The sequence below is a fragment of the Hirundo rustica genome, chromosome W (genome assembly GCF_015227805.2).
Source record: "Hirundo rustica isolate bHirRus1 chromosome W, bHirRus1.pri.v3, whole genome shotgun sequence".
Lineage (NCBI taxonomy): Eukaryota > Metazoa > Chordata > Aves > Passeriformes > Hirundinidae > Hirundo > Hirundo rustica.
Window position 1 is genome coordinate 10,724,046 of NC_053487.1, and position 15,088 is coordinate 10,739,133.

Below are 15,088 nucleotides of genomic sequence, written 5' to 3' on the forward strand. Positions count from 1 at the left end.
GTGGCAGAGATGGTTTTCTCAGATGATATAAACACTAGGAACCCAGACTTGGTATCATGTACATCTGTGATGTGGCGAAAACTTATACGACTCGGGCCATTAGAATACGCTTCTGCTTTAGCAGTAATGAAGCGGGAGGACATGGAGGAGACGGTGCTTGATATGGCAAAGAAGCTCCGAGCATATGCAGATGCTGTGCATGGCCCAACACACGCCAGGATCGCAGCTGTAGAAACACGTCTACAGAAACTAGAGGATAAGATAGATGAAAATCATAAGAAACTCAGGGAGGAGATTAGAGAGGACCTTCTCCAAATCTCAGCAGTGCAGATCAGAGGTTCTGGTACCCAACGTAGATGCTCCCCGGCTAGGGAGAGAGGATACACTCCACGTGCTGAGCTGTGGTTCTTCCTGCGGGACTGTGGAGAAAATATGAACAGATGGGATGGAAAATCTACAGCTGCCCTGGCACAACGGGTGCGTGAATTGAAGGAAGTCAAGACTCAAAGAGGGAGTTCCACCAAAAGGGAAGCGGCTCCAGTTGCCCGTAGCCGAACTGCCAAGTATGATGATGATGACATGTCCGACCCCCTTGAAGGAACCTCTAAGACATATGCTCAAGGAAAGAAGGATAACCAGGCTTAGAGGGGCCCTGCCTCTAGCCAGGTAGAGGCTAGGGAAAACCGTGTATTTTGGACTGTGTGGATTCGTTGGCCTGGCACATCAGAACCACAAAAATACGAGGCCTTGGTTGATACTGGTGCGCAGTGCACATTACTTCCATCAAGACATGTGGGGGAAGAATCTGTTTCCATTGCTGGGGTGACAGGGGGTTCACAAGAGTTTACTTTGGTGGAGGCTGATGTGAGCCTGACTGGAAATGAGTGGAAGAGACACCCTATTGTGACTGGCCCAGAAGCTCCATGCATTTTGGGCATAGACTTCCTCCAAAATGGGTATTTCAAAGACCCAAAGGGATTTAGGTGGGCATTCGGGATAGCAGCTGTGGAGACAGAGGGTGTTAAGCAGTTGAATACCTTGCCTGGACTATCAGAGAACCCATCTGCTGTAGGTCTTCTGAAGGTGGAAGAGCAACAAGTGCCAATTGCCACTTCAATAGTGCATCGCCGACAGTATAGAACAACTCGAGATGCTGTGATCCCCATCCACAAGATGATCCGTGAGCTGGAGAGCCAAGGGGTGGTCAGCAAAACCCACTCACCCTTCAACAGCCCCATCTGGCCTGTGCGCAAGCCTGACGGAGAATGGAGATTGACTGTGGACTACCGTGCCTTGAACGAAGTGACTCCACCATTGAGCGCTGCTGTGCCGGACATGCTGGAACTCCAGTACGAGCTGGAGTCCAAGGCAGCAAAATGGTACGCCACAATTGACATTGTTAATGCCTTTTTCTCCATTCCTCTGGCTGCAGAATGCAGGCCTCAGTTTGCTTTCACCTGGAGGGGCGTGCAGTACACCTGGAACCGACTGCCCCAGGGGTGGAAACACAGCCCCACCATCTGCCATGGACTGATCCAGGCTGCACTGGAAAAGGGTGAGGCTCCAGAACATCTACAGTACATCGATGACATCATTGGGTGGGGGATCTTTCAAGAATTGGGAGCAGCATTTGGCAAAGGCCACCTGGTTGGTCAACACCCGAGGCTCCACCAACCGAGCAGGCCCTGCGCAGGCTGAGCCTCTGCATACAATAGATGGAGATAAAGTCCCAGTGGTGCATGCCAGAGGTCTGTTAGGGAAGACAGTGTGGATCAAGTCTGCCTCAAGTTCAGACAAACCCATTCGTGGGGTTGTCTTTGCTCAGGGACCAGGTTGCACATGGTGGATAATGCAGAAAGATGGAACAACACGATGTGTGCCTCAGGGAGATCTGATTGTTGGGTGAGAATCATTTACAAACATCACTGTCTGCTGAATGTTATTGCCATTGTCTGTACATTAAACCACGCAGAATGAAATAGAAGGAAATGTGTGAGAGGGTATTGCTTGTATTCTTTTTTTTTGTGGGGAGAATGGATGGAAGTTTTATGTGGAATATATATTGGTTCTGTCTGTAAGTCAACGATATGGGGATAAGGGGTGGAAGATGTCATGGGGTGACTGTGTATCCCCAATCGTCTGTTGGGTGCAGGGGGGAGGGCAAGCGCGGTTTGTTTTTTCCCCAGGAAAACTCTGCTCATTGGAGTGACCTTGAAGCGGGGGAGCTGGAACACAGCAAGACAAAAGAAGCTCTGTTGTTTTTTCCCCGGCAGTTAGTTAGTTTAGTGCTAGCGTAGTTAGCTGTAGAATAGCTGAAGCTTTTTGCTTTTTTTTTTCTTTTTCTTTTTTTGTCCTTTTTCCTTCCTTTTTGCTTTTTTTGTCCTCTCCTCGGAACTGTTCCAACCTCTCCGGACTAAAGACCTGGGGAAGCACCGGGGGCCTCCACAGGGGACTCACCCCACCAAGACCAGCCCTGCACATCTCCTTTTCTCCCAGCGTCAGCAGAGGAGACGGAGCGGTGGAGCACAGTAACGACCCTCGAGGAGACTTTCTTTAAGTTTGTTATCCCTCCGTAAGCGGCACGAAGCTCTTGTCATCGGGTATTGTGCTGGGAGTGCTTTGCCTGTTTAATAAACAGGTTTTTTCCACTTCTCTCTGAGGAAATCTTTTTTCCCGAACCAGTTGGAGGAGGGAAGGGGGGCCCCGTGGGAGGGTTTCTCCCAAAATCTGCCTGAAACCACAGAAACATATTGTTTCTTTACAATCTTGACCTAGAGTCCGTTGTCCAGTACTAACCTCATAACCTAGGTAGATCACTTTCTGCTTTACCACCTGGGCCTTTTTCTTAGATACCTTGTACCCCTAGAGTCCTAGAAAGTTTAAAAGGCTTACCATCCATGCTACACACATCTTTTGTCCTGGTGGTTATGAGGAGGTTGTCTACATACTGCAACAACCTTCCTTCTTCTGATGGTGCCTCCCAGGATTCTAAGTCTTTTGCAAGTTGTTCTCTGAACAAGGTGCCCGAGTTCTTGAACCCCTGAGGCAAAACCGTCCATGTGAGCTGGGTTTTGCGTCCACTTTTATGGTTCTCCCATTCAAGTGCAAAAATTTTCTGGCTGGCTTCATGGAGAGGGAGGCAGAAGAAGGCATCTTTCAAATCTAAAATGGTAAACCAAATTAGCTCTGGTGTTAGGCATGTTAACAAAGTATATGGGTTTGCTATAAAAGGATAGAGATCCTCAGTTATCTTGTTGGCAGCTAATAGATCTTGTACTATTCGATATGACCCATCAGGTTTTCTAACTGGCAAAATGGGAGTGTTAAAGTCAGATTGACACGCTTTCAGCAATCCTAATTGTAAAAGATTTTAAATTATTGGGCTAGTTCCTTCCCTATCTTCCTTTTTCAAGGGGTTTTGTTTAATTCTCACTGTTTGTTTCCCTTCCTTAAGTTTAATTTGTATAGGAGGTGTGTTTTTTGCCCTCCCTGGTACGTTGGAAGCCCACACTCCAGGAAAAGCCTGGTTAATTATTTTTTCACTAATTTCCTCTTTAATTTCCATAGCTGTTAACATTAAGCTCAATACTTTTACGTATTGTTGATCATTTACTTCCAGAGTAATTTCCCCATTTTTAAAGGTAATTGTTGCTTGTAATTGTTCTTATAGATCTCTACCCAAAAGTGATTGCGGTGATTTGGGCATATATAGAAAACTATGAATGCCCCACTGCTTCCCAAGCTTGTATTTTAAGGGTTTACAGAAGTATGTCTTTTTAGATTGGCCAGTTGCCCCTTGAACCACAACATAATCTTTTCCCACGGGCACTAAAACTTTGTTTAAAACTGAATACATCGCTCCCATGTCAACTAAAAATTTCAGCTCTTCCCCTTCTTTCCCCATCTTCATTTTTATTACCAGTGGATCCATTGGGGTGGAATCCTCCAGTACTCCTCAGTCTTCTTTCACTTGTGCGATCACCCCCTTTTTCCCCGGTTTCCTCTTTCCTGTTGGTCATTCCATCTTTATTCTGGGCACTGATTTTTCCAGTGACACATCTTCTTACAAATCGCACACTGCTTTCTACCTAACCGGGGTGGGTCTTGTCTGGGTGGTCCCTGCCTGCGTCTACCTTTTTCTTGTTCACTCACAACTGCCACCAGTTTTTTCATTCCTTGTTTGTATCCCTCTTCTCGATTGCTAAATACTCTCTATGCCTCATCTAATAGGGCTTCTAGGTTCTTCCTGTCCATTCCCTGAAGCTTGTGAAGTTTACATCTAATGTCTCCCATAGACTGTCCTAAAACTAAACTAACTGTTGTATTCCTACATCTGATCCAGGAACCAGTGGGGTGTGGTGGCGTATTGCGTCTCCCAGATGCTCTAGGAATTCAGATGGAGACTCGGAGGGACCCTGTTTGCATATAAGGCTGACCAGTTTATAGTTTTGGGAATGGCTCTTTCCACCTCTTTTGCTATCCATTCCTGATAGCTTTCCAGTTTTCCTCTTTCTGCTGTTATATTTGGGTTCCACTTTGTTTTTTGAAGTGGGAAATAGTCCTTTACATCTAACTGCTGAGTTCTGTAATAGTCTTCCGCTAAATCCCCTGCTGTTTTTAAAATCAATTGTTTTCTGTTTTGGTCAGCTCATCTAATAATAATTGCATATCCCTCCAATCTGGGTTATGTTGTTTTATTATATATCTTAAACGTTTGGCAGTGGCTATTGGGTTGCTCCGGTAATTTTTAGCAACCTTTTCCCATGCTTCTAGGTCAATATTGGAAAAAGGCACCTTAACTAACATTCCTTCTCCATCTGGCCCCATTGCCTCCTGTAGGGGTGCTTGGAATACCTGCTTTCTAGTCCAAGAAGAAATCGGACTACTAGAAGGGGGACGTGCTGGAGCTACTGGAGCTGATGTCTCCTCTGAGTCTTCATCCTCCTCCTGTTCCCCAGGGGGAGGCCTAAGTAAGTCATCTAGTTCTTGTTCCTGTGTTACTGTCTGGTATACTTTATCTTTTCTTGTACATCTCTGACCAATGCTACAAGCTGAGCAGCACCGCTTAAACTTCTCTTTTTTTGCTTTGTGGTCTTTTTCAAGGGTTAGTACTAGGGGATCAGAAGGGGCTCTCATTCCACAATCTCTCTGCCATTCAGGGTGGTTATGAAGGGAGAAAAACATATCCTCATACGAAATCTTGTCCCAGTTGCCTTCTTGCCTTAAGAACAACACCAATTATGATAAGGTGTTGTATTCTAATGTTCATGTAGGTGGCTATCTTGCTCCATCTTCCAATCAATACGAAGGCCACCACTGACTGCAATACTTAATAAGATTCTATTTGCTCTCTGTGCCCCCAGAACCCACAATATCCTTCCAGTGTGCCAGGATGCACCCCAGAGGACTAGCTTTAGAAATTTCCTTGCTCTGGCCAGTCCCCATTATCTCATTCTCCTTTCCTTGTCTCACTTCCACCCAAACCTTTTTTTACATGCTATCACAGTCCTCTCCCAGTCTTCCTCCTACACTTCCCAAGTTTTAGGAACCAAATGTGATTTCTTCACACAAGTTTTAAAATCACGGGCTCAAGGTCTATTAGGCTAAGATGTTATTCCTTTTCCCACCGGGTGCATACACTTTGCTGCCTGACAGAGGAGTAATACTAAGCCCTGTACCTTACACTGTATCAGCACCTAAGTGAGATGTCACCCTCTCAAACCAAAAGCCATAAAATTACCACAAAAGCTATCCCGCTCTCTCTCCGGAGGAGTGGAGGCAGAAGTGGCTCAGCCCGGGACCCCCTGCTGCCCGCTCAGGAATGGGGAGTAGGAGACACAAGCACAGCGGCTCGGCACGAGACTTCCACCCCTGCCGCCCACTCGGAATGGGGAGGAAGCACGAGTGCAGTGGCTCAGCACAGGACACCCCCGCTGCCCGCTCAGAATGGGGTGGAAGCATAAGCTCAGTGTCTCGAAGTGGAACCTCCACTTGCTACTCTGCCGGGGATGCGGAAGGACACAAACAAAGGATCACAGAGTCAAAAGTCCAGACTCAAAATCACAATACACAGACAAAAGACAAGGGTTCATGCAAACAAAAGCAAGGATTAACACAAACAAAAACAAGGGTTTGCTCAACTCACCCCCAGAGTTGCTCGCAGCTGCACTATCAGACAGGGAACCCCCTAATCCCTCTGCCAGGCTGCTCTATTAGTCCACGGAATCCTTCTGCTAATCACTCTATTGATCAGCGCCTGCTTGCAAGCCCAAATTTCACTTACCTAGGGACTATGTTGTGCACTAGACGTCTCCAATAGCTTACCAAACTGCCCTCTGGCCCTGCCTACAACTTATGGGTTTCCCTAGGATCGATATATACTGTTTGTCTGCAGTGCCAGCGGTCTGTTGTGTGTCCCTGCAGTGAGCGAGCCAGGGGACCAGGGTCCCTCCAGGAAATCCTGGGGTGCACTAAGGGAGTCTGTTCCCCAGTCAGTCCCAGAGGGGCAGAAAAGGGTCCCTTCATGATCGCCAAAATGATTTGCAGAAAAAAAGACTCCACAACTATTAAGAGTTAGAGTAGGTATGTATTTCTATTAGCACTGGGCGCGATACAGGATCTTTCCCAAAGGCATGCGCAACACCAAAGAGTCACCTTTCTCTACTTATTCTCTAAAATGTTACATATGCATTAATTTGTCTATACATATTTATCACCTAACCCCACCTATTCTCATTTTGTATTGAAATGAACTTATCAGTCTTTTGTGCCTGTGCAATGCCCTCTGGTGGTCGTTGGTGGTCTTCAATATGAAGTAATACAAGTCTTCCTCTCGTTTGAACTTTTTGCCCCATCCTCTTGCGCACGTTCACTGGCTTCTTGGTAACAGTTCGAGCTGCAAGGCTAGCCTTGGTCATAACAGTCCTTCTTATCACCGCCTCAAGCAGACGGTTTCTTTCTTATCTGCTAGCATCACATTCTTTTCATCTTGGTGTTGCAAGCAATGGCCTTGCCTACTGTTGCAAGCCCAGCAAATGTTGAGCGAGATACATTATTCTATTACCCATAATTGATCACCCTTTGACTTTTAGCCCAGTCGTTTCATTGACGATGAGGTTTTATTCCAGTGAAACTCATCTTTCCATGTTTACCGCAGGTTTTTTTTTCTAGTTTTTCAGCTTTTCGCTTTTGTTTTTTCCGGTTCTCACGCCGCATTAGTGACTGTCTTCACCATATTTTTTATACAGCCTGATGGGCTGCTCTGTCTTCCTTTGCTCTCTGGCAGGGTGGCTGTTGTCCTCACATCAGGGGCACCACATATTACATGTGTGGTCATGAGTTGGAGACAAAAAATTACTTGAGTCCTCTTGATCATAAGATAAACAGCCTGTTTTATTGTTTGGAACCATCTTATATAGGGAGTTCAAAACTCCTGTGCTTAGACAACTGATTGGTCTGGGTCTTAGCCCTGTCCAGCTCCTTGACCAGTGATATATGTCTGCTTTCTGGACTGGCTATGATTGGCTGAGGTCTCTGTATGAGTTCTCTTATTCACTTAGGGACTTGTAGAACAAGCCAGGTTAGCCGAATTGGATTTGTTATGACCAGGTTTATCTTGTCTAGCTAATAGATTCACTGCAACAGTTCTCTATTAAGGGTGCTTGTTTTTATTTTTTTCATTGCTTATTGTCATATGCTCAAATTGCCAATAGTTGATTGATACTTTAATTGTTGAGTACCCATTCCTTGTGAATGCCAGTGAGCAGTTGGGTATTGAATATGCCCATATGATCACAACAGTGTGATCAGTTTTCATCTGAGCTTTATTGTGCACTGAACTCAGTGCTAACCAGCTTGCACCAAAGCTGCTGCCCTGACAAGTTGTGTGCTGAGGCACGTTCATACATTGGGGCTGCAGTAAAAGCATTTTGCTGCTTGTTTGCACATCTCCTCCTGTTACCCTGGTTTTTCTGAGTTTTTTATTAGCCTTTTGATTTTCATAAATGGAGTCAGATCTTTTAGTTACTGTAGAATATTAGAGCAGTTTTTCTACCTTTCCCACAGAAGTAATATAAACAAACCCTTTGTTTTTCATTCTTTGTCCTTTGTTTACATATTTCTAACCTGAAAACAATTGTAACTGACAACTCGTCTGGCCACTGAGGCTGAGGGGTGGAAACCCCAAAAAGCCAATCTTCTGCTAGACCCACAAATGTATAAAAGTAAAAGAATAAACAAAGGGGTCTCTTCTCTCCGCTCTTTCAGCTGGGAGCTGGATCAGAGGAACCTCTGCGAAAATCTCTTGTCTGCGTGTGATTGCTTTGTGTGTCTCGGTGACATCCTCCTGCCTAGGTATACCACTTGTAGGTTGTCCTTAGTTCCCTAAATTTGCAGGTTTTACTTCCCAGTGTCATGGGACAGAAACCAGGCAGTTAACTCTGACCTGACCAGTCGAGAGATCTGTTTCAGTTTATCATAGTAACTATAAGCCATACTTGTCAATTAACCTTGTGTCAGATGCTGTAAAAACACAGGGGGAATAATAAATTTCTTGTTTCAAAGTAATTTTAATGATAGAAAATGAATTAGAATGAAAGCTGGCTACCACAAATGGGATAGCACTGGTGGGTGGGTGTGGTTTGAGTTTTCTTTTGTTTTCTTTTGTTGCCATACAACCAATATATGTTCAAAGCAGGTTAATAAGTAGTTTTGTAAATAATTTCTTCAAGTGTGAGGGAGAAGAAAAAATTGGCTACAAAGGCTATATTTAAAGGTAAGGATAATTATTTTTCTATAAGAGAAAATGAGAGTGGGAAGTAGATTGGGCATTGTCTATGACTTCATGTATGTGTGTAGGAAAGCAGTTTAATGATGGGGATGAAAGGAAGGGCCTGGTTTGTGAGTGTGACTTTTTTGTTAGCATTCTGAGTGGGTATGAGTGGTTAAATTCTAGGCATCAGAACAAGACAGCAGATATTAAAGAAAATTAAGGAGTGATCCAGATGGAGTTGGAATTTCAGCAGAGTAGCAGATAGAAAAGTCTATATGTTAAATAACTGGGAAAAGCTGTGAGATCCAGATGTTGTCTGGAAGTAGAGATCTAGACAGATCCCAGTCAGCTGATAAAAATGCTTTTTATCCACTTCATTTACCCCTTTTCTGTAAAGATTGCAATAAATCCAAAAATAGTGTATTGAAGCTCCTTTCTCAGGAGTCTCTGTATAGAGTTTGTGGTAAAGACAGGAAGAGTTCAATCTACTACATTTGTATATTATCAGGGTATTGAATCAGTACCCTGCCTTAACTCTTTTTTTCCTTTCAGATTTTCTTTTTTATACATACATTGTTTTGTATATACTGTATGTGATGACTTCGGTGGGCAGTGAACGTACCCGGGGCACTAGGGACAAAATGCAAATTTCAACCTCTCAGCCAACACAACCACAGAAACAAGTAGTACAGGTACGTGCTACTATATAATCTTTGAGTTGAAAGTGAGCATGCAATGATTTGTTTCTTCCCTAAGTTGGTAAAAACTGATAAAAGATGGGGGGGCTATGGTCTTATTTGGAAAAGTCTGTTTGATATATTGCTTTAATTGCTTAGTTACCCAGCACAGCATTAAGTTGTCCCTGTATTCTTGTCTCTGAAGGAGCTTTGTATTCTTCAGCAACATTTTCCATGAGTGAGGAATTCTATGCCTATTCCTGTCAGGATTTCTGTCCTGTTACCTTAGAGTCTTCAGAGCTCAGCTCTTTCATATGCCAGCCTCATGATGCTAGAAAATTTCTGGTCAATAGAGGAATTTGGGTGGGTGGGAAAAGCTTTGTTAGGTCCATGTTGTGTTCTACAGCATGATTCAGCATATTTAGAAGTCACAAAATCCTAAACTTTTTGTGCAGTGCCTTCACAAAGTGAAATGAAGATGGTTGTCCACTAACAGACTAAAGTTATTTTGAGCATCTGCAAGATTGAAATTAAGCTCTTACCTCATTGTCTTAGTTCTCAGCAGCAGAATACTTGTGTGCTTGCCTGGGTTAAAGTGCAAAATGTCTCTGTTCCTGGCAACTCATTATTCTTTTGTCAGGTACTTTTCAAAATTTGATCCAATTCCAGAATTGCCTCAGTTCTCAGTCTAGAGTTGCTTCCCTGGGAAATTGTCTTATTTTTGTCCTAGGGTAACTTTATGATGCCTGTATCCCCAATCGTCTGTTCTGTTTGTGCTGTATATTGAGTCCTGTGCCTTTAAGACTGGTTCTAAGAGCAAGGAGAAGCGTGGAGTTTGTTTTGAGAAAACTACCTGACTCCTCCACATTCTTCTGCGGACGGCGTGTTCGGCGGAGGCTTGGAGAGACTGCAGGACAGACATTTTTTTTTTTTTTTTTGCTTTTAGTTAGTTTCAGCTAGCTAGGGCAGAGAATTTCCCTGGACTGTTTTTTTTCCCTATTTCTTGGAACTGTTTAAACCAGCTCTGGACTGAAAACCCGGGGGAGCACTGGGGGCTGCACCTGCGGCCCACCGGGGCCTGGACCTCGGCATTTTCCAGCAGCGCCGGAGGGACTGGGACTGAGGAGACGCTGAGAGAGAGAGCCGAGCTACACCCACGGCAAGGACTTTCTCAATTTGCCATCTCACTTCAGAAGGAGAGGTTTTATTGTTTCATACTATTCATTCTTTATACTTGTATGCACTTCATTTGTTTAGTAAAATAGTTTTTTCCACTTTTCTCCAAAGAGGGTTTTGGGTTTTTTTTTTCCAGACCGGTTGGAGGGAGGGGCCACTTGGGCTTGCTTCCTTAGAGGGATCCTATACAGGGGTTTTCTCCCAAATTTGTCCCAAACCAGGACATATTTCTAACTGGCGCCCACTGCGGGGCACGAGAGAGTGGAAAAAACTTGTATTGATTATTATTAACTGCATTTTTTGGTTGTCCTTTGGGTGGGGATTAAACAGTCAGTGGCCATGTTGCTTCTTGAATTCCTAATGTCTCTTAGAATGGAGTCTTTTCTGCATTTCTGTTCCCTAGGCTTTTTTGAGGTTTTAATACCTTTCTGGTCCCTAGGTTTGTTTTCTTACCCAGAAATAGCTCCAATATTGTCCCTAACATACAGCTTTTACACTAGGGATGCACAAATTAGAATAGTTATTTTGCTGGGTTCGGTGATTATGGTTTACAAGAAGCTTATAAAGATACTGGAGTTTGTTCTGGGTATGTTCAGTTTATGGTTTTTTCGTCCTACCCTGCGTCCTAGTTCCAGCAGCATGTTTTGGGGATTTATCAACAATTGCACCCAGTTTGTTAGAGGAGGAGTAGGGGATGAGGCTCTTCAGCCTCTTCTTTCCTTCTTCTCTTTTGAGTCAGTTACATCACTTTTGGAGAAGGTTCAGGGTCTCCTGAATGTTAAAGACACCACCTTCCTGGTATTTCACCTGGTGAGCTTCCTCTATATGGTTTATAGCTTTTCTAGAATGAGTCACACACTGCTAAACACTGTAGGGCAGCAGATAGAGGCAAGGGAGCAGGGAGATAAATCAGTCATTCAGGCTGCAGCTAAACCAGACAGTGAGGCTAAGACACCGGCAGTTGCTGCAGTAAAGAAGGGAAAGAAGCACACGGACAAAACCGATCGACCAGTAGACGATGATTCAGGTGAAGGATCCTCAATGCCTCCTGACACCCAGTCAGGAGTCAAACCACCTGACACACAATCAGAAGCTGAAGCAACTGATGATACACAGTCAGAAGCTGAACCAACTGATACAAAATCGGAAGCCAAATCAACTGGCACAAGATCGGGAGTCCAACCAACTAGCACACGATCAGGAGCCCAACCGGCTGCTACAACATCAGGAGCCCAACCAACTGCTGCAAGAGCAGGAGCCCGACCAACTGCTGCAAGAGCAGGAGATACTATTGAGTCCTTTTCCCTGAAGGACCTTCGTGGCCTAAGAAAGGATTATACTCGACGACCTGATGAATTTATAATTAGTTGGTTAGTCCGTCTTTGGGATGCTGCAGGCGAGGCTACAATACTGGATGGTACTGAAGCGAGACATCTGGGATCCCTGTCACATGATCCAGTTATTGACCAAGAAATGATGAGGGAGGCTAGTCCTTGCACTCTCTGGGAACGGGTCCTGGGAAGTGTGGCACAAAGATATCTCTGTGCCGACGATCTCTATATGCAGCAAACCCAGTGGAAAACCATTGAACAAGGGATCCAGCACTTGAGGGAAATGGCAGTGGCAGAGATTGTCTTCTCAGATGACATAAACACTAGGAACCCCGACTTGGTACCATGTACACCTGTGATGTGGCGAAAACTTGTACGACTTGGGCCACAAGAATACTCCTCTGCTTTAGCAATAATGAAGCGGGATGAGACAGAGGAGACCGTGCTTGATATGGCGAAGAAGCTACGAACATATGCAGATGCTGTGCATGGTCCAACACATGCAAGAATTGCAGCTCTGGAAACACAGGTGCGGGGATTAGCAGACAAGATGGAGGAGAATCACAAAGAACTCAAGCAGGACATTCTCCAGATCTCTGCAGTACAAGTTAGGGGCTCTGGCACCACACGCAAACGTTCCCTAGATAGAGAGGGAAAAGGCATCCCACGGGCTAAGCTGTGGGTCCTCCTGCGTGAATGTGGAGAAAACATGAAAAGATGGGATGGAGAATCTACTGATGCTATGACACAACGGCTGCATGAATTGTTGGATGGCAAGACTATGAGAGGAAGTTCCAGCAAGAAGGAAGCAGCTCCAGTTACCCAGGGAAATAAGGATAATCAGGCTTAGAGGGGCCCTGCCTCTAGCCAGGTAGAGGCTAGGGAAAACCGTGTTTTTTGGACTGTGTGGATTCGTTGGCCTGGCACATCAGAACCACAAAAATATGAGGCCTTAGTTGACACTGGTGCACAGTGCACATTACTTCCATCAAGACATGTGGGGGAAGAATCTGTTTCCATTGCTGGGGTGACAGGGGGTTCACAAGATTTTACTTTGGTGGAGGCTGATGTGAGCCTGACTGGAAATGAGTGGAAGAGACACCCTATTGTGACTGGCCCAGAAGCTCCATGCATTTTGGGCATAGACTTCCTCCAAAATGGGTATTTCAAAGACCCAAAGGGATTTAGGTGGGCATTCGGGATAGCAGCTGTGGAGACAGAGGGTGTTAAGCAGTTGAATACCTTGCCCGGACTATTGGAGAACCCATCTGCTGTAGGTCTTCTGAGGGTGGAAGAGCAACAAGTGCCAATTGCCACTTCAATAGTGCATCGCCGACAGTACAGAACAACTCAAGATGCTGTGATCCCCATCCACAAGATGATCCGTGAGCTGGAGAGCCAAGGGGTGGTCAGCAAAACCCACTCACCCTTCAACAGCCCCATCTGGCCTGTGCGCAAGTCTGAAGGAGAATGGAGATTGACTGTGGACTACCGTGCCTTGAACGAAGTGACTCCACCATTGAGCGCTGCTGTGCCGGACATGCTGGAACTCCAGTACGAGCTGGAGTCCAAGGCAGCAAAGTGGTACGCCACAATTGACATTGCTAATGCATTTTTCTCCATTCCTCTGGCTGCAGAATGCAGGCCTCAGTTTGCTTTCACCTGGAGGGGCGTGCAGTACACCTGGAACCGACTGCCCCAGGGGTGGAAACACAGCCCCACCATCTGCCATGGACTGATCCAGGCTGCACTGGAAAAGGGTGAGGCTCCGGAACATCTACAGTACATCGATGACATCATTGTGTGGGGAAACACAGCAATGGAAGTGTTTGAGAAAGGAGAGAAGATCATCCAGATTCTCCTGAAGGCTGGCTTTGCTATCAAGAAGAGCAAAGTTAAGGGACCTGCTCGAGAGATCCAGTTTCTGGGAGTAAAGTGGCACGATGGAAGGCGTCAGATTCCCACTGAAGTCATCAACAAGATCACAGCAATGTGCCCACCAACTAACAAAAAGGAAACACAAGCTTTCCTAGGCGCCATAGGTTTCTGGAGGATGCACATTCCTGAGTACAGCCAGATTGTGAGCCCTCTCTACCTGGTCACCCGCAAGAAGAATGATTTCTACTGGGGCCCTGAACAGCAACAAGCCTTTGCCCAGATCAAGCAGGAGATCACTCATGCAGTGGCCCTTGGCCCAGTGAGGACGGGACCAGCGGTGAAGAACGTGCTCTACTCAGCAGCCGGGAACAATGGCCTGTCCTGGAGCCTTTGGCAGAAGGTGCCTGGGGAGACTCGGGGCCGACCACTGGGATTCTGGAGTCGAAGCTACCGAGGGTCTGAAACCAACTACACTCCCACAGAGAAGGAAATCTTGGCTGCCTATGAAGGAGTTCAAGCTGCCTCAGAAGTAGTAGGGACTGAAACACAACTCCTGCTGGCACCTCGACTACCAGTGCTGGGATGGATGTTCAAAGCAGAAGTTCCCTCTACCCACCATGCCACCAATGCCACATGGAGCAAATGGATTGCCCTCATCACTCAGCGCGCCCGCATTGGAAACCCAAATCGCCCTGGGATTTTGGAGATAATTACAAACTGGCCAGAAGGTGAAAACTTTGGTCTCATGGATGAAGAGGAGCAGGAACAAGTGACACGTGCTGAAGAAGCTCCACCATACAACCAACTGCCAGCAGAAGAAACACGCTATGCTCTTTTCACTGACGGTTCCTGCCGCATCATTGGGATGAAACGAAAGTGGAAAGCAGCTGTATGGAGTCCCACAAGACAGGTTGCACAAGCCACTGAAGGAGAAGGTGGGTCAAGCCAACTCGCTGAGCTCAAAGCTGTTCAACTGGCCCTGGACATTGCTGAAAGAGAGAAATGGCCAAAGCTCTACCTCTACACTGATTCGTGGATGGTAGCCAATGCTCTGTGGGGATGGCTGGAGAAGTGGAAAAAGGCCAACTGGCAGCGTAGGGGAAAGCCAATTTGGGCTGCAGATGAGTGGAAGGACATTGCCACTCGGGTAGAGAAGCTACCTGTCAAAGTCCGTCATGTAGATGCCCATGTCCCCAAGAGTCGGGCTAATGAGGAGCACCGAAACAACGAGCAGGTAGATCAGGCTGCAAAGATAG

The 15,088-nt window shown here is 45.8% G+C and overlaps 1 protein-coding gene across 10 annotated transcripts in view; it reads left to right on the forward strand.

The window, feature by feature from the left end:
* LOC120764843 (ubiquitin-associated protein 2-like) overlaps nt 1-15,088 on the forward strand; it is a 256,201-nt gene that overhangs the window by 76,474 nt on the left and 164,639 nt on the right. For 6 of the 10 annotated variants that reach the window (XR_005704307.2, XM_058423898.1, XM_058423899.1 and 3 more), the window contains exons 1-2: nt 4,871-4,970; nt 9,323-9,462. Coding sequence is in view for 9 of the 10 variants with exons in the window: in XM_058423898.1 (XP_058279881.1) it covers nt 9,367-9,462 (96 nt within the window). In the remaining variant the exon portion in view is untranslated. Of the gene's footprint in view, nt 1-4,839; nt 4,971-9,322; nt 9,463-15,088 lie in introns of those variants that run through there. The other 4 variants (XM_040088935.1, XM_040088945.1, XM_040088943.1 and 1 more) reach the window with 3 other exon arrangements.